Source organism: Cyprinodon tularosa, unplaced genomic scaffold, assembly GCF_016077235.1.
Source record: "Cyprinodon tularosa strain WSP-4 unplaced genomic scaffold, ASM1607723v1 ctg125, whole genome shotgun sequence".
Lineage (NCBI taxonomy): Eukaryota > Metazoa > Chordata > Actinopteri > Cyprinodontiformes > Cyprinodontidae > Cyprinodon > Cyprinodon tularosa.
The window spans coordinates 944,792-967,870 of record NW_024038059.1 but is presented as its reverse complement, the minus strand read 5'-3'; the positions used below and the strand labels follow the sequence as shown (position 1 = coordinate 967,870).

The following is a 23,079-nucleotide window of genomic DNA, read 5'->3' as shown; positions in this document are numbered from 1 at the left end:
GAGGTCAAACTAAAGGTCCTCTCATGGTAGGGAATTCAGAAATGCTCATGCCTATGTGTGCAAGTTTGTCATAGGATGTCAAAGACACTTAAAAGACTGAGTCTGGTCAACATTTCTTTTTCTTCTGTGCAGTGCCAATGTTTATATACCTACACATATGAACTAAAACTGCTATACTACAGAAAAAATAACTAACTCTCTTGTAATTTGGAATATTTTAGAGCAAACTGAGCAGAGTTGTCTCAAACTGGAGGTTTCACTTCAAGCGTGTATTACTCATATTCTGAGATGTTACCTTGTGTCAGGAGTAGGGTTGTCAAAAGTATTGATACTCAAAAAAGTATCGATACTGAAACATTGTATCCGGATTCAATACTCGTTTTTAAAAGTATCAATACTGTGCCACCACCAGTGGCACCTAAGCAGTCATTCATCTAAAGTGCAGAATAGAGGACAATGCACTTTCAGAACACTGTGTGATTGAATAATTCTGTGCACTTTTCAGTTTCAGACTTTTTTTTTTGGTAAGAGGTGCAGCTGCTGAGAATTATTTTTGTTTCTTAACCGGTTTGGCTAGTGTCATTGTTATGTGTGCAAAGCATAGCCAAGGAAGGAACACTCAATTTTAATTTTATAAGTTTTTTTATTAAGCTTGCTTAATATTGTGCACAGCATCCAACCTTTATTGTATTTATTTATTGTATTTTATTTATTAATGTAAATGTTTCTGTAGAATTTTGGAGACTTTGTTTTTATCCTTGTGGTATCGAAAATGGTATCGAGTATCGAATATTTTCCTTAGTATCAGTATCGAGTTGAAAAGTTTAGTATCGTGACAACCCTAGTCAGGAGTTTTTTTCCTTTTTTGTTTAAGGAATTAACTTCCTCTGCACATGTTCAAATCTTTCTAAGAGTCTAGAGGTGGGAGTCATGAAGAGATTGGTTGTTATCTGATGGTGATTAAAATTTCTTCATAGGTAAATAAAAAGAAGAAAGCTGCCAGGAAATGTTAATATTATTCTTTTATGGAGATTTTTTTTTAAATTAAGACTGTTAAGATCATTTTCTAACTTGTTTTGTATCAAAACTGTGGGAAACCCATATCAGTTTCAGATGGGGGACAGGCCACTTACTTATAATCTGAAGTTTATATTTCAACGGTAAGAATAACTATAGAGAAGTGAATTTTTTTTACAAGAACTACCAGTCCATCAGGATGAAGGTCTTTCTCAAATATAGCTATGCACAAAGAAATAGAATATTTCAGCACAGCCTTTGCTTTTTAACTAGCATCTTGAATACATCAGACATTTCTTTATGGCATTTCTAGTCACAACAGGCTAGTAGTCTAATAAGACTAGACATGTAGCTTTACACTACAGCTATATGGCCCATTGTGCACACATTCACACATGATGTCAGGCCATCCTTCCAACAGCCTGTGCTCTGCTCAGCTGAGTTTTTACTTTTTACAGCTGAGATTTAACTTTAAGGCAGTGTTAAGGAATGAGCAAAAGGTCCAACAATCAACATAACTGAAGAAATTTTATAAATCTAAAGCAATATGAGAGACAAAACAAAGTCCCAAAGTTCTCAGCTACTGGATTAAAATAACTGCTTTGCCTTCCCTAATATGACTGATTTTGACATGTCCTTCCTCAACATACACCTTACTCTTCCTTTATATTTTTGATAAAGAACAAATCAACCAAGCATTTACAAATAACTACAAATAATGGTTTTTGTGTTAAAGTAAATTTTGGTGGAACAAATTGTGAGAAACTTATAACCTTATCCAAAACATGAATATTGTCACTCCTAAAGAAACATAGAAGTAAAACCATTTAAAGACACCATTTTGCTATGCAATGTTCCTTTTAACAATACCAATAACCCTACTTAAATGATACATGACTAACATTTAGAAAATTTGTAGGATACAGATTTCTATTTCAAACCTTTTACTGTTTTTTCTAATTAATATATATTGTGGAGACAGTTTTACATAGAGAAATTCTCTTCCTCAAACAATATCACAGCCAGGCTGTGGCAGATGTGGCCTACCTGCTGGCTGTCTCTGAGCGACAGGATAAAGGCATGACTCAGAGTGTCCAGGTGGGCCTGAGATTGCTGCAGGTGTGCTAGAGCCTCTTCAAAAGTAACTCCTGTTGCGCCTGTACCTTCCTGCTCTCCACTATTATCACTTCCTTTCTTCCGGCTCTTCTCGGCCAGCTGGCGCAGGGCTTTGGAGGCTCGCTTTATCACCTCCAACCTTGCTTGGATGCTCAGCTAGGCAGGGAACAGAGAATACTGAGGGTCAAACAAGGCCGGAAGAGGTGAAACGTGAGAAGGGAAGGAAATGAGGTGGGAAGATTGAGGTCAAATTGAGCAGAGAGGTGGAAGATGGGACTGACAGTTGATATTTATTAATTCCAAGCTTAACATGTTGAAGATACCCAATCGATCTCACTGAAAATAATACCAGGGAGCTGTAGTGTATATGTGTGGGAGAACCATGTCAGTGAGAGAAGCGTGTGAAAAAACATCATAGAAGTCAGACTGATGTGATTGATTTTATTCAGCGTGAGCAGGTTAACTATTCATGCGGAGAGGAGAGGAGCTTTGGCTGAAGGTTTTACCCTTTTACATGAAAGCAGACAGGCGTCAACAAGCTTTGCACGCGCACACACAATCAAACCGGCGTGGACGCACCAACATCATCTAGATTCATAGCCGCTGCAACTCGTTCAGCTTAAAAGACATACAAGATATGTTTCACCAAACCGGTCAGTACTTTCCTCCTCCGGCACAGAATAGTGTTTAACTTGGAGCCAAGACGAAACATGCCAAGTCTTACAATTTAGTATTATATCATGTAAGTTTATAACAGAGTGCAGCATTGATTATTTTAAACTTTTTCACTTTTTTCACACTGAAAAAACTAAATGTAATAAATCTTGATCTGATCAACAAAATATTTCATATGTATTGAAATTATTTAGATATGACTATAGAGTGGTAGCCATTCAAAATTTCCCCACTTTCCTTGATGGGCCCTTGGCTAGTCCCCTACAATTCCTTTTAAAACATTGATATTTGTACTAAATCATTCTTTCTGTCATGATCTGTGGACATTAAGATCTAAAGAAAAGCGTCATCTCCTGGTCAGACCCTGTAATTCAATTATACGGTGGAGTCAGAGTAAAAAAATATGCAAGCCCAGGAGAAGAAGCTGGTTGGAAGTTGGAGGGGATTTTGCTGTGAGTTGCAGGGAAGTGGGCTGCCATTCGGCTGGTGTTTGACAGGGAAGGGACATTTTTAATGGCTGCTACTGTATGTAAGCGTATATCTAACATGAAATCAAAAATGTTTATTTCCAATCAATAGCTAGAGAGGTAGGGGGGAGTCAATACGAGGAGTTTCTCTTCATAATATTCATCCAGTTGGAAGAATGACAAAGTCTAGTTATCCATCCGACCTCAGCCTCATAAGACATTGATCGGGCTTCATTGTGGAGTCCAAAGTAGCACTGAAAGGTCAGCTACTGTCCCGATAGTGAGAGAAAGGCATTTGGATTTTTCCTTGAAGGGCTCAAAAAGAAAGAAAGGAAGAAAGGGAATAGAAATACAGTGTGATTCAAAGAAGTAATCTCCATGTTAAAGACCAGAGGGAAAACTGTGCCTGGTGGGAATTGGGAGTTTAATTGGGTCTGAAGCAGAGAGGGATCAATTAGACCTCAGAGTTGCAGGGAAAGAGAAGGGACATGCAGGAAAAATGGGGGGGAAAGCAAAGGTCTGGAGAGGAGAGCTGGTGGGGTGCCAGGAAGAAAAAAGGACACAGTGGGCTACTATTGATAAGGTGCACTGAGGCACTTTAATTCCACCACAGGACAATTTCTCACAGAGCAGTAATTATGTGTCTGACATTTCCAGGGAAATTTCATAATTTCTTTTATAAATCAGGGCTGGTATGCGTTTGGAGGCCTCGGAGTTTGGATGTGAACAGAATAACTTAGCAAAGGGGTCTCTGACAATTCAACATGAAGCTGGAGGCACAGCAGAAGATCAGCTTCACAATGAGGAGTAGGGGGGGAGAAACATGACAGGTTGATATAGGGAGTAGAAATCCCAGCAATCCTTCCTCCTGCACTATATGAGTTCTGCCTGGGTGGCTTTCTGGAACCAGCGGCCTCGAATGCCACAGTTACAAATGTGTATGCCCCTGTCCAACCTGTTCCTGTCTGATACTATCACTGAGAAATAAAGCTTGCTCCACGCTTTACTGAGCTGTGCTGCTTTTTCATATTTCCTGTTTGGCAAATATTGATTGGAATGAAAAGGACAGCAAAATGTATTGAAGACGCTTACGTTTTTGGCTGCATCAGGAGAGAAGGTGATACTGTCCAGGAAATGGATGGCATCTGCGGAGAGTAGTCTGTCCAGGTACTTGGCACAGGTGTCATATGCATGCAGGTAGTCCTGATCACTCTGTGGGGGTCTTTTCAGCAGCTGTGGGTCGCCTTTCCAAAACAGTTTCTGCAGCCATACTGCATGCACGGCACTGGGGGAGACCGTTGCTTTGCTGTCTCCAGGCAAAGGCAGTCGATTGGAGAGTTTAGAGATGGATAAAACATTCTGACTGGTTAGGACTGGCTGTAGGGTGGCCAATGGATCAGAGGACTCATCAGTCAGCTTTCTGTAGTTTATACCTGCAGAAAAACAAAGCATAAAAATACATATTAAAAAAAACTAAATGAATAAAAGACCTTATGTTAAAAACTCAAATATATGACAAAATTACCTTAATTTATTTTGCATCTATTAACAGAATCTCCCTACACATATAATTAGCTATTCAAAATACCGTTTAAAAGACTATTAAACAGATTAAATAATATCTTTTCCCTGTTGGTCAAACACATAAAATTCCCAAATAATGGATGAATACCAGAATATGTCACAAATGGTATGAAAACTTTTGCCAGAACCAAACCAAACAGATCTATAAAAGGTTAAATACTTTGCAGGTTAAGTGCCATGTTTATACTGATGTAGAAAACAGGCAACTCCTGCAGCGAATAGACTGACTGAGCCCCAGGAAGGATTAGCTGACACTGGCTCAATCAATGCCTTTGTGATTGCTAAGATTCAAAGAAAGAAAAAAGGCTCAGGGTTTAATAATTTTTGCACTTTACTTTGTACACTTGGAGAGATTGGGGGAATTGATTTTTTTTTTTTCCATCATCTATTTTTTGATTCACGTTAAACTTAGAGGATAACGATCTTAGGACCTGGTAAAGCTCAGATCATCCATACATTACAAATCCTACTATTTATACAGGGATATACATTTTTTAAAGTGTTAAGCAGTTTTAAAACCAACAGTTTTAGGCATGCTTAGAGAAAAACATGTTTTTATTTATCTTTTTTTATTTTAGACTCACAAAAATATGCCAATAATATCAGAGGGTTTTTTTCTGTTTTTTTTTGTTTGTTTTTTCCAATCCATCTTTATTTTTTTTTTATAAAAAGCCTGGTAAAACCTGAATTCTAAATCAGAGGACTTTTATTTTTAAGCCATTCTTTACCTCAACCATGTTTCTGGTCACTTGACACTTCATACCTCTAAGAATTGTCACGTAAGTGGAGGTACTCACACAGACTGTCACTGAAGCATAATTGGCTCTACCTTGCTTTCTGCTAAACCTTTCTCCTATTAATTTCTGAACATTTGTTGTGAATGGGCTGTTAAATCTGTCAAACATTTATTTCTTTTTATGTAACGCCTCATTATATGCTAATTCTGTTACTGGCCCTTTTTAAATAAGGGAATGAAGCGGTTTAATTACTTTGCACCTCTTAGATATATCGATCTGTTAAAATCCAACTTTCCTTGGATGTAAGTTTACATTACCTGAACATATGATATTAATTAGTGTCTTTTTACTACACTTTAGAGTTGTAATAAGGAGCAAAAAAACCAAACAGATCAGTTCAGAATCACTGTTTTATAACTGAATTTGTTGTAGAGAAAAAGTAGTTTTGACATTTCTCTGCCCAGTATGTGCAAGTTTATTTGATGGTAATTTGTAGGCTGTGAGCAGCCAATAATAACCTGCTGAGAGAAACACTTACATGAGGAAGATGTTTAATAATCGTACAGCACAAATACACAAATGCTTAGGGGAAGGTAAAAAGCTAAGGTGGACGACTAAGATTGTTGCGTGTCAAACCATTGTTGACTTGCCATATAGACGTGTCTTTGTGTCTCATTTCCACCAATGCAGCATTGCTTAAGCTTTTGTTTGTGTGCACAGGAACAAAGTAGTGATGTTTTTTAGGTCTCTAGTGCAATAAGACAGACACATTACGGTGATAACACCACTGACTGTCTGGAAGGTAAATATTTGATGCTCTCCTGTCTGTGGGGAGTGCTTCGTCGCATGGCTCAAAATTCACAAAAAATAAAACCTCACACACAGAGAAGACCAAACATGATGAAACAAAACCTCAGACGGAGCACTTAAACCAGAGATAGAAGTCAAATGCACTTAAACATGTCCTCTTATTCTCACTGTCTGGTTGCATTTCTCTGCTTTTGTTTCAATCCCCTACGGGCAGCGTGTCCTTCATCCTTCATCCTTATAGCTCACTCAGACAGTCACCTGGTGTCTCATACCAATGAGTGAGTACGGACATCACTGATGAGAAGTTGAAATACAGTCTTCTTGAGGAAAGCGCAAATGGATTTATTTTTCTGATTTAACACCCAGCTGTGTTCAGTAGATCTGCCTGCTGATCTGAGGGTAAATTTGGAGAATCCGGTATAGGTCCTCTAACTTCATAATCCCAAACAAAACAGTCCAACAGTATGACACTTAAGAAAAGCCTTACCTTCACCCTAAATATACTTATTGTGGCTGAAAACACATACCTTCACATACCAAAAATACAACTTTGGTCAAACTTTTTGAATGTCCAGATTTGTTTTTTTATTTGGGTCCCTTCATCCAATCAGAAATGCTATAACTGAAGCCCCTGTAACACCTTGACGATTTAGCCAGAGTATGCCTGACTTCCCAGGATCTCCTGAAACACTGGCATTTGCTAAATTTTCTATGTATTTTTTCAATTTTGGGCTTATACATAGATTATTCATAATGAGTCCAGAACTTATGTCCAACGACAGCATAACTTATACATAACCCATGAAATGGCATACGCCAGTGTCCTGAGGGGGGCAGCAATGTGCACAGAGGCACACGTCCTACATAAAAAGATTAAGTTAATAATGGTATTAACCTAGCTGTTGTTTAGTGCCCACCAAAATAATAAAAAAAAAATAAAAAGAAAGAAGTTTTGCAGTCGTGGAGATTCAGCTTCATGTCTAATAGGAAATTTGTTGGTCATGGCCGTGGGCGTGAACGCAGGGAGGATCCATCACACCCACCTTCACGCTCACCCTATGATGGGGATGAGGTCTGGAGGAGTACTGATAGTTTCCTCCTTCGAACCCCATTTTATTCCAAAACGCTACCAATACGTTATTATACAGAAGCTGTAAGTTAGAAACACATTCAGCGGTCGTCTGAAACACCTCTGATACATTGTTGATAAGTTCTTCATAAGTTATGCACAAATTACTCATAGGTTTTCGATAAGCTAGACGCCCTGACTTATGAGTAACTGACACTTAACGTATGTTAATGATCAGATAATCTACCTGAAACTTATGACCCATGTGTGAGCATGCGCTGGCATACGTCAATTTCTGGTCAATTTTTAACATGCTCAAAATTTCTCGACGTACATGGACATATATCGACTAGCACCAGTGTGTTCATAATTCGTAAAAAACTTACCCTTAAGCTATCAAACAGACGCCATCTTTTCTGCCAGATGTTTCGTACATTAGGCATATGCTGGTCTAAATCGTCATGGTGTGACATGGGCTTGACTCAAGTTTGTGGACTACCCTCATTCCACACCCTCCTAAATCAAAAAACATTTGCGTTCGACTTTTAGCTTCCTTTGCTGAAGCCTAAAGTGTTGCTTCAGCATTCCTACATAAACGTTCTTTTTCATAATATTCACTCGGTGTCTCGCTATGGGAAGCAGCCTCCTGCAGCCCTGATAGAAGCATCTATCTCAATCTGCCAATCCTGATTGGCCGGTGGAAGTGCCCGTCATACGCCACGCCCCGTAGCTCCGACTACTAAAGCGTGTGCGGATCACGGCACTCCAATTCAAAACCTCTTCTCACCTGAGAGCTTATCTCACGTCGGAGCCTTCGCTAGCTTAACTGCCCACAGACGGACCTTGCTAGTTTCCGTCGCCGGAAGCTAGCACTGTGCTCTGGCTTCTGCCCTGTCCGCTCACTCCAGACCGGACCGGTATCCTTTTTGTCTCTCTTCACGGCGGAATCCCTCTCGGCTCCCCTCCACGGACGCTCGAGTCGGACGAGCATTTAGCACACCAGCTACTGCCTCGACCCCGCCACGCTAGCACGCCAGCTAGCTACGGTTCCTTTCCCTACCAGCACTCCAGCTCGTCGGGAAATGGCGGCCGTCCAAAACCCCCACGCCAGGGGAGACTACCGTCTTTGTGGCTGCGGGAATAAAATTTCAGGGAAGGACACCCACCCGGTGTGCAGTACCTGTCTGGGAGTCGACCACGCCAGGTTGGCCCTAGAAATTCCCGGCTCCTGTGGACACTGCAAAGTGTTCACGGTTAAGAGCCTCAGACGCAGGCTAGCCCGCCAGGTTAGCGTCTCAGACTGTGACCCATTCCTCCCCACCGCCGCACAAGGTGCAGCCGCGGAGGAGGACGTGGACACAGCTGGGGAAGCTCCGGAGACTGACTACGACTGGGGTGCCCAGTGCGAGCAGCTCCATGCCCCCCCCGTTTCCCGAGGAAGACGTGCTGGAAGTCAGCCCCATGGAGGAGGATGACGACACCTCGTTCCTCATATCAGAGGACGAGGAAGAGGATGACACCTTCATGGCCCCAGCACAGCCTGAGAAGCCTAAACCGCCGTGCCCTTGAGTGACGGCTTTTAGAGCGTGCCTTGCACAATTCCGTCTGCACAGGTCTGTCCAGTTCAGACTGTGCCTTCGGTTGCTGGGTCTGATGGCCTCAGCCATCCTCGTGATTCGCCTCGGCCGCCTTCACATGCGGAACTTTCAGCGCTGGGTCGCTTCGCTCCGAATGGACCCCGTGCGTCATGGCGCACAGCGGATAACGGTCACAGCGGACTGTATAACAGCTCTGCGCTGTTGGCGAGCCCCGTCCTTCCTGACCCAAGGGGTGCCTATGGGCACCGTCTCGTCCAGGAAAGTGGTAACCACGGATGCCAGCCTATCAGGCTGGGGCGGCATTCACGAGGGCAGGTCTGTGAGGGGTCGCTGGAGCCAGGCCCTCCAGCGCCTTCACATAAACTTTCTCGAACTTTCGGCGGTGTTTCTTTCTCTGAGACACTTCCTCCCATTCCTCTCGGGTCACCATGTCCTGGTGAGGACGGACAACACGACAACAGTGGCGTATATCAACCGCCAAGGGGGTCTGCGCTCACGCATGTTGCACAATCTGGCGCGCGACTTGATTCTCTGGAGCAGTGCCCACTTTCTCTCCCTGAGAGCGACGCACGTCCCGGGAGACTTGAACACGGGTGCGGACCTGCTGTCCAGAGGCGCGCCAGTGTACGGGGAATGGACGCTGCACCCACAGGTCGTGGAGCAGATATGGGCGCGCTACGGGCGCGCTCAGATAGATCTGTTCGCGTCCAGGGAAAACGCTCGATGCGAGCTGTTCTTCTCTCTGAGCACTCTGAATGCCCCTCTGGGTGTAGACGCACTAGCGCACGCCTGGCCGCACGAGCTGCTATACGCGTTTCCACCGCTGGCCCTGATACCCCCCACTCTCGCCAGAGTGAGGGCATTCAATCACAGACTGATCCTAATAGCTCCGCACTGGCCAGCGCAACACTGGCTGGCGGAGATATTCCAGTTGCTGTGCGCCCAGCCTTGGGAGCTGCCGCTGCGCAGGGACCTGCTCTCGCAGGGTGCGGGGACAGTGTTCCACCCACACCCGGAGCGACTGCAGCTGTGGGCCTGGCCCGTGAGTGGCTTAATTTAACCACTGCCGGGCTCCCTCAGAGTGTAATTAATACTATCCAAAACGCCAGGGCTCCCTCCACTAGGAACCTATATGGCTCCATGTGGGGACTGTTTGAGCGGTGGTGTCTTGAACGGGACTACGTTCCTTTTCAGTGTTCTGTACCAGCGATTCTGTCGTTTTTACAGGAACTGATTGATAAAGGAAAAGCTTTTTCCACGGTTAAGGTTTATCTGGCAGCTATAGCAGCATGCCATATAGGATTTGGAGACAAAACGGCGAGCCAACACCCTTTGGTTTGTCGGTTTATGAAGGGCGCCCGCAGGCTCCTCCCCGTCTCCAGACCTTTGCTGCCTCCGTGGGATTTGTCGGTGGTTCTGGAGGGGCTTAAGGCACCCCCATTTGAACCATTGTTGGGGTCCAGTCTTAAACATCTGTCTCTCAAGACAGTGCTGTTACTGGCCCTGGCCTCTGCGAAACAAGTCAGCGACATTCATGCGCTCTCTGTGAACCCTGCATGTACCCGGTTCGACCCGGAATACACGCGTATGGTTCTGAAACCCAACCCGGCCTTTGTTCCTAAAGTGGTGGGTTCTTGTTCACCGATCGAGCTAGCGGCGTTCGCCGCCTCCCCAGGTGAACGGCGAGCGCACATGCTGTGCCCTGTTCGAGCCGTGCGCTCTTATATGGACAGGACGCAGAGCTTCAGGATGAGTGATCAGCTCTTTGTCTCCTGGGCGGAGCCCCGTAAGGGGCAGCCGATCACAAAGCAACGCCTCGCCCACTGGGTGGTGGAGGCTATAGCTTTGGCGTATGGAAGCAGGGGTCTGCAGCCCCCCGCGGGTCTGCGTGCACACTCTACCCGCGGGATGGCTGCGTATTGGGCTTTATTTCGGGGAGTGTCCGTTCAGGACATTTGTTCAGCTGCGAATTGGTCTTCGCCTCTGACTTTTGTCCGGTTCTACATGCTTGACGTGTCTGGACCGTGCGTGGCCAGTGCGGTCCTAGAGTCATAACTGACCTTGTGGACCTTCCCCATCAGCCGGTTCTTGTTCGATAAGCTGTCTGGCAATACGGGAGCTACCATATCCCATAGCGAGACACCGAGTGAATATTATGAAAAAGAACGTTTGGTTATCTAACATAACCCCAGTTCTTAGAATAATATGAGCGAGGTGTCTCGCCAGACGACCCTTCTTGCAGGGCGGCGAGAAGAGGTTTGCTTGTTGAATTGGAGTGCCGTGATCCGCACACGCTTTAGTAGTCGGAGCTACGGGGCGTGGCGTATGACGGGCACTTCCACCGGCCAATCAGGATTGGCAGATTGAGATAGATGCTTCTATCAGGGCTGCAGGAGGCTGCATCCTATAGCGAGACACCTCGCTCATATTATTCTAAGAACTGGGGTTATGTTAGATAACCAAACGTTTTTTCCATAAGATACCTTCTACTTTGTGAAGACCTCCAGCCCATTGTGTTGCAAAACCACTTGATGCTGCTAACCTTTAGTTCAAAGTCTGAAAAAGTGTCAGTGTGCTGCCAGGCAGAAGTCTAGCATTTTAATGGTGGTTTTGTACTTTTATTAGCTTCTTCCTTTCTAAGGGGCCTTTCAGACCATGTTACCATTTAATATAATTCTACTATTGTAACTTTACAAGGTTTTCTATATTAATTCTGAGGTTAATTCAGATTTTTTTCTTTATAAAGCCCATTAATCTCCTGGACATAAAGCCTTGTCTCCTTTCAGAGCAGCATGATGGCCGGTCCTTCCCATGGCATTTATACTTTGAGTCATTTTATTCTAAATAGATGAAGGATGAACCATTAGGCATCTTCTAATGGTTTCTAACAATAATAGAATAAAATTAATCTAATATCCTGGTTGATGTTGTTTGTGTTTTGCCATAATGTCACTGTAGTGAGCAGTGTGTTTGACATACCTAAAAATACTCAGTAAGGTGTTCTTCCATTTTGGATAAATTTTGTACAATTAGAAGTTTACAATACAAAGATGTGTGATCTTCAGCCAAACAATCACAAATTGTTAAAATATCAATTATTTTTAAAACGCTCCATCTAGGCACTTTTTTGTTTGTTTTTTTATCCTGACAGACGAAAAGCAGGATAAGTTTGGTTTGAGTTGAGGTTTTTTATTCTTATGTATGGTTTCAACTTTAAATTGCTGGTGTGGATGATAGGAAATCCACCAAAAAATTAAAATGCAAAATGAAACTAGCTCTTTTTTTAACGTTTTTAAATTCAAAATTGTATAATTATTCCACACTGGCAAAATGCAAGTTTAATTTTCTCATTTAAGGCCTCAAATCTCTGCTACTTTATCTCTGCATGTGACTTATACATGAGTCGTTTTGAGTGAGCATGTGCCAAAGTTTGATCAAGTTAGCAGTTTGTTGCCTTAAGGACATCACAACCATCTGTGTGGAAACTTCCCCCACATGGAATATGACATTCTCTGTTTTAAAGTTGTTTGAGGAAACTGGAAAGAGACGCAGAGCAGAGCATGTAAGCCTCTGGGTGTTAACGCCATAAAGTCAGCAGAGGTTCAAGTAGCCTGCATGAATTTGGATGTTCTAGATTTTTTCTAGGCGTATTTGTGTGTGTGGTAATATGCATCTGCTGGAGTTCTTGCTGCAGCATCTGCAAAACAGATTGATTACCAAATCCCTCCCCTAAACAGTGTGTATCAAATTGCAGCTTACCTCCTGGATCAAGGTACAGCTCTCACTAGCAACTGTGCGTGAGCTACTAAGCTCTGCAAAACTTTGAAGATTGGGGCTTTAAAATGCTGCATACTGTGGTTACGGTTTTGCAACTATTTATGAGCTACAAAAAAGTTTAAGACCTTGGAGAGAAAGTTCAACTTTTGTAGATGCAGCCATCTACCTGCCCTGTCATTCCTTGGCCCTTTGAACTGTTGGTTATTTCTTTTTTAAATTAAAAGATCCTTCACACCCTCCTGAGGTTCTATGGTTCTAAATTTTTGATGAAGACAGGAGATTAGGAGCTGATGTTATGGTGAAAAAGTCCAACATGAACCTTTTCTGACAGGAACAGCTGCCAAAGTTTATTTAACTGATTCCCTGATGCTAAAGATGTTCAAGAGAAAAACACTGACATTCAGATGGATGCAGCTTGTCTCCCAACAGTATTGCAGTAGTTTTTAATTGGGTTTGTGAAGCATAATGTACATGGTCACATTCATTCAGGAATTTAAGAAAATAAATATCTGCAAGTTGGGCTGCCACCTTATCGTGGTGGAGAGATACGGGCTGTCAGGTCCCTGTATGACCGGTGTCAGAGTCTGGTCCGCATTGCCGGCAGTAAGTCGGGCTCGTTTCCGGTGAGAGTTGGACTCCGCCAGGGCTGCCCTTTGTCACCGATTCTGTTCATTACCTTCATGGACAGAATTTCTAGGCGCAGCCAAGGTGTTGAGGGGATCCGTTTTGGTGGCCTTAGGATTGCGTCTCTGCTTTTTGCAGATGATGTGGTCCTATTGGCTTCATCAGGTCGTGATCTGCAGCTCTCGCTGGATCGGTTCGCAGCCGAGTGTGAAGCGGCCGGGATGGGGATCAGTGCCTCCAAATCCGAGGCCATGGTCTTGAGCCGGAAAAGGGTAGAGTGCCTTCTCCGGGTCAGGGGGGGGTGTCCTGCCCCAAGTGGAGGAGTTTAAGTATCTTGGGATCTTGTTCACGAATGAGGGAAGAAGGGAGCGGGAGATCGACAGGCGGATTGGTGCAGCGTCTGCCGTGAAGTGGGCGCTGTACCGGTCCGTCGTGGTGAAGAGAGAGCTGAGTCAAAAAGCGAAGCTCTCGATTTACCGGTCGATCTACGTTCCTACCCTCATCTATGGTCATGAACTCTGGGTCATGACCGAAAGAACGAGATTGCGGATACAAGCGGCCGAAATGGGTTTCCTCCGTAGGGTGGCTGGGCTCTCCCTTAGAGATAGGGTGAGAAGCTCGGTCATCCGGGAGGGACTCTGAGTAGAGCCGCTGCTCCTCCACGTCGAGAGGAGCCAGTTGAGGTGGCTTGGGCATCTGTTTAGGATGCCTCCTGGACGCCTCCCTGGTGAGGTGTTCCGGGCACGTACCACCGGGGGGAGGCCCCGGGGAAGACCCAGGACAGGCTGGAGAGACTATGTTTCTCGGCTGGCCTGGGAACGCCTTGGGGTTCCTCCTGAAGAGCTGGAAGAAGTGGCTGGGGAGAGGGAAGTCTGGGCCTCCCTTCTTAAGCTGCTGCCCCCGCGACCCGACCCTGGATAAGCGGAGGAAGATGGATGGATGGATGGAGTTGTAATTTAAATAGTTAATAAAAATTCACAATATTTATTGTTAATTACTGTTTTATTGCCATGATCAAAACTTTTACCAACTGATCTCTGCAATTTATTTACAATATTGGTACAGTAGCAGCCATTCAAACAGGTCTTTCCCAGTCAAACGCCAGCTGAATGGTAGCCCACTTCCCTGCACCTCCCAGCAAAATCCCCTCCAACTTCCAGCCACTGGAGTGACCCCCTCCTTCAGCTGGGTGTATGTATTTTTTTTACTCTGACTCCACCCTTTCACTGAATTACAGGGTCTGACCAGGAAAAGGCGCTTCTCTTTAGATCTTAATGTCCACAAATCATGACGGAAAAAATATTCTTGTGTTTAAAAAGGAATTGTAGGGGACCAGTCAAGGACCAGCCAAGGGTCCATCAAGGAAAGAGGGGACATTTTGAATGGCTATTACTGTAAAACAAATGTAAATGATTCATTTAAACATCTGCTTTATCAGTTTCAGCATTTTTTTTTTAATTAAACTCAATTTCAAAAAATGACGATTAAACAGCCATTATTGGAAAATACACTTTAACTTTTAGAAGGTCCTTCAGCAGCAACAACTATAAGAACTTTTCTGCAGATTGTTATTGGTCTCACACTTGGTTGTGGAGAAATTGTGGCTTCTTCATATTAACATGCAGAAAGGGGTTTGTGGCTTCTGTTAGGCAGCTCATCATACTTGTTTTGCAATTTCTTTGAACTAACCTTTAGGTGAATTTACTAAGCCACTCTCAGCCATCTACTAAAGACAAAAACTTTTATTTTCCTTGCTTGGAAATAATATTTGCCACGGTAAAATAATAGACTGGAATTATAGGGAAATTGCCTCATGACGAATCCCAGAATAATAGGCAGAAATAATTGTTTCTCTAAGGTCATTGCTGATGTGTTTCCTCTGCAGCTTAGCTGGAGACCATGCTCTAATGTGTTTAAATGCAGGGCACAGTGAAATGTTTCAAATGGATGCTGCAACAATCATTTTAAAGACTGCCCCAGAAAAATCAATAGATAATGAATTCCTGCAGTAGTCTTTATCAAAGAAATAAGCTATGTGAAAACTAAAGGCTGTGGAAATTGCTGTTGTTCGGCACATATTTAATTTCAGCACTATATGATTTCCATGGTTTTAAATTGTGTATTTGTCAATTTTATAACAGGAGGGACATATTATTGCACCTTTACGTTAACATTGACCTGCTTGAATGTGATGGGCCTTCAGGTTTCACGAACAACAAATTAAGATTACTCTAAAGAAGCGTTTTTACTTCCTTTTTTAGTATCTGGTCTTCTGTCTTTCACAACATGTACAGTAGCTCTAGCAAACCGTGTCAAATAAAGACTTTCTGGTAGTATAGTATTTTTAATAATAACACTCTTTAAATGTTCATTTCAAGGTGTCATCTGCCAGGCTCAAGATACAAAAAGTCCTTTTAATAAGTGAAGAAAGCGCAGCATTCATAAAGTATTAATAGATTCCTCCAATGGAAAGTGATGAGAAGAGAAACATAGCTGCCCATTCTTCCCCAATTTTAAGCTGTTGAGAACTGCAGCAGCCTGCTTTGCCACCTCTGTCCTAGACCAAGCTTGCCTCTACTACCTGAACTCTATCCAAGAACCTTGCAGCAGCCTCCCTGAAGAAAACAACAAGTAAAACCTTTGTTTTGTTTTTTTTTCTACTTAACTGCTTATTTGCTTACTTAGAGGTATAGTGGAGGGTCCTGTTTTTCCAGGTGGATCATCAAAATAAGTGGTCCTTATGTCAATCATTCTGGTGATATGCTTACGTAAGGCCATACTACGTGCTCGTCCACATTTATTGCAAATCTTCTTTTGGAAAGTAAGCTTGTAAGACCAATGCAAAGCTCCACTTTTAAACAGTGTGCATGTGGAGGAATGGGCTTGTGCAATGCTCTTACATGCATTTAATAGACGTTCCCTCTCGGAAGCAGGTAAAGGGTTGTGCAGGTGCATCTTTTTGTAAAAGTGGAGAGGTCTTTTCAAAAATTTGCCAAAATCCTCCACTATAACTTTACTTGTTTAACCAGTGGTGGCATGCCAATAGAGGACGCTAGTGCGCTGCACCACCTACCCAATGAGCCTGATTAAGACATAAAAAAATAATAATAATTTAACTTTAAATTAAAATTTAAAATGTTTATAAATATATCCATATACATTTTTTTAGATGTGAAAGATAAATATCTAATCTTTAATGACGAGTAAAGTGTCATTTAATTTTTCATCAGATTGGTGATGCATTTTCCGTCCTGGGGTAAAGGAATGTTTACCCATTGACTCTCATTAAAAGTTGTACATGTGCAGTAGCTCCTCTACAATACAAACGGATATGACGGCCCAGGGCGCAACCACCTCCTGCCACAGTAAAGACGTTTTGCAGGTGATTGAAAGGTCGGGTCTGGGAGTTGGAGACGCATTGAAGGGAGAGAGAGAGAGAGAGAAATGGCGCAAGAAACGTCCTTTTCAAGGACCTGGTTTAGCAAGAAGACTGGGTTAACTGCAGCCCGGCTAACGCTTTATTCTGCTTTCCCAGCATCTTTTTTCAAATGTCAGGATCTGACCCAGCCTGCATAAAGACAGGTACGACTGATTCAAAGCACTTTTTTGAAAAGGCAAAGAAGCATGAACAATCTGGGATTCACGTAGAAAACAATATACTGTACTATAGTGTTCTATTCTAGATGTTTGTTGTTTTGCATAGTTACTCATAATCAAACACACTCTCAGAAAGTATTATATATATTTCCCAAAAAAATATGAAGCTAACTAATAGCTTCTCCCTTATTAAACTGGTACATTATTTATTTTTTTGGTTTGTGACACAATATTGGACCATGCAAAACACAGATTTGACTTCACAAATCCTCAGAAGGGCAAAATTTATGTACAAAAAGTAAACCTGTACATGAAAGTATGTGGTGTTGTTTTTACTGTAAGTGTTTTTATTTTTTGTTGTTGGCATTCATATAAATAAATTGGTGTGATAACTTGGTATACATTTGATTGTTTTTTGGTATACGTCTATTTTGAACTTATAGGCCACCCTGGAGAAACTCCACCAGCTGCTGCTGTGTTTAACATGTCTAAGAACTGCTGCTATCTAGATTCTTAATTTTTGAAGATTTTTCTTTGTTTTGGGTTTCTTCTTTGGGGTAATTTAGTGTGTTCTAGTAGTATTATTAGCAGACCAATTGCTTGTGGGTGTAGCAGTGGTGCAGGGGTTAAGTGCATAACCCGTTTTCAGAGGTTAAAAATGGTTAAACTGTTTGCCGATCCCTGAAAAACTATACATGAGCTTTAAGTTAATACTTTGCTTCTTTATAATCCAAGGCTTGAAGTTGATCTCTCAAGGGACTGTGTGTTTTCTTTATGTGCCCATGTTTTAAACAGCGACATGTGTCACTGTTAGAATTTATGGCGGATACAGAAGCAGAAGGAGGAAGCGAACCGTGAAAACAGAAGTTGACACCAGGCTGACCTTAACTGAACCTCCAAAGGACTGACAACATTTTCAGCCTCATAAACCCAAACAAGGTACTCAAGGCCAAGAGGGCGACCTGCCTGTCTTGATTTCCTTTGAGAGCAGTGCTCGTCACTACTGGCTTTCTGCTCGTCAGTTATTTGGCTCTTAATACAGACATGGATTGCTGTCTTTTCAGTAACAGGCAAATGATTGCATTTTGTTTCAGCACTGCAGGAAAAAGTGATTCAGGCACACAGTTTGCAAAGAAATAAAAAGGAACAGAACAGCATCATGGAGGAGATAAAACACTCCATATAACCAAAGCATTGATATGTCACTAGGTCTGCATTAGCTTTTTATCAAGGAGTTATATAAATCATTTAAAACATGTCCTCCTTACATTCAATGGTCGATTGTCTTCCTATAAAATAAACAATAAATCCTTAATCTAAAATGATATACTGTAGTGGTGGCCACCTAAATGATTGGAAATGTCACTACTTCGTTATGTGTCTAAGCAATTTTTTTTTTTTTTTGCCTTGCCTAATATATTTTTAATAACGATTACAACTTACACATTACAATTTAACACAGTGAAAGTACTCTTGTATAATGCCAAGCCAAAGTATTTATTAAAGTATTGCAACTGTAAAGTGCAAATATTTCAGATTTACAGTTCCTTTGAGGTATGCCTCTACCTTTAGCATCCTGAGGCTGAAACTCTTATATCTTCTTATCAAAATAACTGTAGCTCGGTCTGATTGGTAAAATGTGTCTGAATAGCTGGATTATCGTTTTTTATTGTCTTCATCTTGATAAATCTAACAACGAATATGGGTACAGTATAATCAATGACCAACCTTTTACCCAGTAGCTCGTTATGCAGCTGCCACCACCATGTTTCATAATGGGCAAATTAAAATATACAATATTAATCATATACTGTAGTACTTTCATGTTTGACAAAATAGTTGTTATCCAAGTGAAAAAGATTTTTCTAAACATGTGCATAGTCATCTGTATGAATAATGGAAATAAAACTTTCTTAGGGCTTTATTTCAGCAATGGCAAACAGTTGAGACAGATGTAAGTTTTTCCTGTGAACAAGTTCCTCCCTATTGAGATGCATCATTAGCTCCAGAGGTAACATGGGTCATTTGACTGCTTTTTTAAATGGTGCTGTTGCCTCTTTTTAGTTCAGATTGATGAGGAGTTTTGCAAAACTACGTCAGTATAATGTGATGGATTAAACAGGCCTCTGTGAGATGTTCAAGGCTCAGGCTGTTTTATTTCCGAACACTTTAAACCTTCACAGAATTTAACTGCCATCTGTCTTCATTGTGATGTTTATTCACTGATGTTCCCAAATAAAACTCTGAGGCCTTAATGGAACAGCTGAATTTATACTGCCAGTAATTTACACACAGGCCTATGTGTCTAAGCATTCATAGGCTTTATTTGTAGTCAAGCTTGTACTAGATTTTTGTATTCATATTTTATTCAACCTATATTTTATCAGGAGAGTTCAGTTAAAATAAAAAAAAAAAAATTCAATGAGTCCTTGGCATTATATCAAGGTGCATTAGAGTAAGTGTGATCAAATTATTTTTATCTCTGGAGAAGAAAAAAAAAACAACCTCTTTTCCTTCCCGTTTTAAAACTATGTCAACATTTTTGTTGGACTTTTAGAAGAATCAAATAAACAACAGGGAAGACTTCAGTATAAACACAAAGTATGAAATAGGCATGAATACTAGCAGTAATGCAGTACATCTCTATAAAATAAAAAAAATGAAATAAAATGTACCTTTGGCAACAGCGCGAAGCTTCTTCAGCAGTTTGACATGAGACTCTGGTTTTATGATGGTCGTCACATAAGGCTCACAGCCTGCAGCATCTATTAAGGTGTAGTAGTAGAGCAGGCGGCCCAAGTCGCTTCCCTCCACCGTTGGTAGAACATATTTGGTCATGTGGCTGTAAAAGGCCTCCGGGTCGCATTTCAAGGTGTCAAATAGTTTAAGGGAGTTACTCCGATTTTCAATCTCTTCAGTGGAAAGACTTAAAAAGAAAGAAAGACAAGGAAAGTTAATCAGGTGGCACGCAAATCAATAGCATGTTGGAACCAGATAGGCACACCTTTTATTTTCACTTAGAATTATTAAATTTTTCTTTTAATTTACCAGATAAACGATCAATTCAACAGTTATTATACGTTAAGATTGGTTAATTGTCCAACAGTGTGTTAAAGTCCCAACAAGTGACGTCTTTATAAGCTTACATAGATTCATTTCCAGTATTTAAGCAAAAATATGTAAGTCCTGTGAGTACCTTTGAGGTAACATCTTAAATTCACTGAATCAAAGAAAAAACAGTCAGCCTCGACATCAGGGAGGGAACTGTAGACGTCCTGGTGTTCAATATTCTGACGTAAAGGGAACCTTTAATTTCTTAGAACAATTATTAGTGTCTAAAAACAATAGGAATTTTCAGGCAATTATACTGCTCTAGAAGATGCTGCTTTTTGGTGAGAAAGTCAAAATGGTGAGAACATATACCAATGAACTTGTAAACAACCTGACTAAGGCTGGTAGAGCATCGTTATCAATGGTAAAACAAGTTATGTACCATCATGGCCTGAAAGGCCAATCAGATGAAGAAGCCATTACTCAAAAAGCTACATAAAAAGCCAAGTTACATCTTTGAAATACATTTACAAACAAGAAACTTAATTTTTCATGTATCAACTTAATTCTGCAAACTCTAGAAAGGTTGTGGAGGGTTATCCAGAATATCTGACTCAAATCAATAGTTCTACCAATTATTAGGATAATTAATGTAATAAACTTCTGAATTTGAAGAAAACGGAGATAAAATAAAAAAGAAAACTCATTTTGGCATTTAGGAAATGGAGATCACTTATCCAGCTAAGCTAAAATAGGAATAACTGCTCTGATCAATGTATCGTACTAAAACGTCTGTTTTTGTACATGCATTTAAAATGTGCTTTATACTGAATATATTTGACACAGATATAACTTAATAACTAAAAAAAGTATATTAAATTTCAAGCAATTCTTAAAATCCGCTGAGAAGACAAATTATTCTTTTGCAGCCTCAAACTAAATGTTTTTCCTTTATTCAACAAGATGAACACAGTGGGAAACATAAAACACAGCAGAGGAAAAAAGGTTTTATCAGCAGTAAAATCAAATGAGAACATTCAGCTCTAAAGTTTGTGTTTTACAAGGTAATTTAAAAAAGAAAAACGACACGTCTGTGAAATCATCAAAACAATCATAAGCTACAAAAAAGTGAAAACTGTCAATGAACCTACGAATCTAAAAAAAAAAAAAAAAAGATAGACCTATGTAAAGTAGATAAAACAAATATCTTAAAGGGCAGAGGAAGAAAATAGAGCTAAGGATGTATTCAAGGTTTAGATGATTGTACAAATCTGGGTGGAAATCTCCTAATGATTTGCCCAAGCTAAACATGAGTATGTGTTTCCAAAGAACAAAAAGTCAACAGCAGCAAGTGGTCCAAAGCATGAGAACAAAAGTAAAATGAAGTGAAGCAGAACAGCAGAAAGAAATGGAGAAAAAACCCCAGAGACATGCAATTAAAGTCAAACAAGAAGCGCTACAAAGATTAAAAAGGCAAGGGTGATGTAAAGCTACTCGCTGGTGGTCTCGGAGGGGCTTCCAGCAATCTGCGGCTGTCTGGAAGCGTGTTCGTAAGAGTGGAGCTCTGTTTATCTGTCAGAATGAGACAACATCAAAGTGGACAATGCTTCCCCAGGGTTCTCTGTCGCACTTAGCTGGGAGGCTTCTGCTAATGAAAAAATTAAATAGAGAACAGCAGCTGACAATAGGCTCAATAATGTAAATAACACTAATCATGTTCACCGCAGGAGCTCTAATACGGCTGCAATCATCCAAACTAATACAAAAGGAAGCACGCCCAGCTTAGTGAGTGCTCTGTCTCTCTCACACTGACAGGCAGCCAATCAGGATTGTTTTATTGGTTAGTCATAATACCTCCAAAGAGAAGGAGAATCATGTAGAGAAACAATAAGAACTGAAATGAGCCTTTAGTGAGGTACAGTAAGATGTTATGAGCTTTGATGAAGACATTCCTTTTCTTAAGTTTGAAACATTTCTTTTGGGGTTTTATTTTCTTCTCTGATTTTTAGCAATCTTTGTGGTAAAAATATTTCTCTCTGATAGCTTCATTACTAGTCTCTGCCACACTGGCTTTGCCGCCGCCGCCGCTTCCTTGTCTGTAGCTCTCTAAGGACGCAATAGAATTTCCCCACTTTATCTTTGTGGTACTTCTGTGGCTGTAATATCAGATGCTTGTTATTACAATCTTCTCCTGTTTGTTTCAAAAGTCAGCCAGAACAAGGAGCCACTTTAATCTGATTTGATCTCTGCGCTGCTCTTTGCAGCTCTAATCTCCTGGCTCGTCCCAGCCCCGCATTAACATGTTTGCTTCAGATGTGATGCATGAGATAACAAACAGAAAGCGATTGCTAATGTTCGCAAATTGTGAGGCATATTCAATAGAAGAGGCAATCAGACATTGCAGATTAAACTGTAGGGAGGCTTTGGAAGAGAAGTGATTGCTATTAAGCATGGCATTATTGGAAGGGGTGCAATCTGTGAGCCTAGAATGCTTAAAAAGTTTAAAGTAGCATGTTGTTCTTTAAAGCTGTTTGAAAAAACTATAAAAACATTTTCTTTTAAACAACTTAAATTATATTTAACTAACGGTGTCTAAATACTGTACATGCAGCTGTGACTCAAAAAGATCTGTTTTGTACTGAACTTGTACAATATACAATTGTCAACCCAACATGAAAGTAGCTAAAACTGAACATCGTTTTCCAAATGTTTCTGGTTTTATCAGATTGATTGGACATAATAGCGATTAGAAATGAGCAGAGGGGATACATTTTACAAAACCCAGACATTTGTTTTGAGGCTCTGATCAAAGTTTTCTAAGCTCTAATATATCCTCTGCATACATAACACTTAGAGTCTGCTGAGAATGTTAGATATTTCAGTTTTTGATAAATACAATTACCCAAGAAGGTCATATGAATGTAAGCAGGTATAAATAACATAAGTAGAGGATTTAA

At 41.2% G+C, this 23,079-nt stretch overlaps 1 protein-coding gene across 1 annotated transcript in view; it reads right to left on the bottom strand.

Moving 5' to 3' along the window:
• Positions 1–23,079, bottom strand: part of nbas (NBAS subunit of NRZ tethering complex) — a 241,803-nt gene that overhangs the window by 74,602 nt on the left and 144,122 nt on the right. Inside the window, exons 44-46 of the mRNA XM_038276549.1 lie at positions 19,747–19,997; positions 4,368–4,708; positions 2,065–2,289 (exon numbers count right to left, since the gene is read on the bottom strand). Of these exons, the coding sequence (XP_038132477.1) occupies positions 2,065–2,289; positions 4,368–4,708; positions 19,747–19,997 (817 nt within the window). The remainder of the gene's footprint in view (positions 1–2,064; positions 2,290–4,367; positions 4,709–19,746; positions 19,998–23,079) is intronic.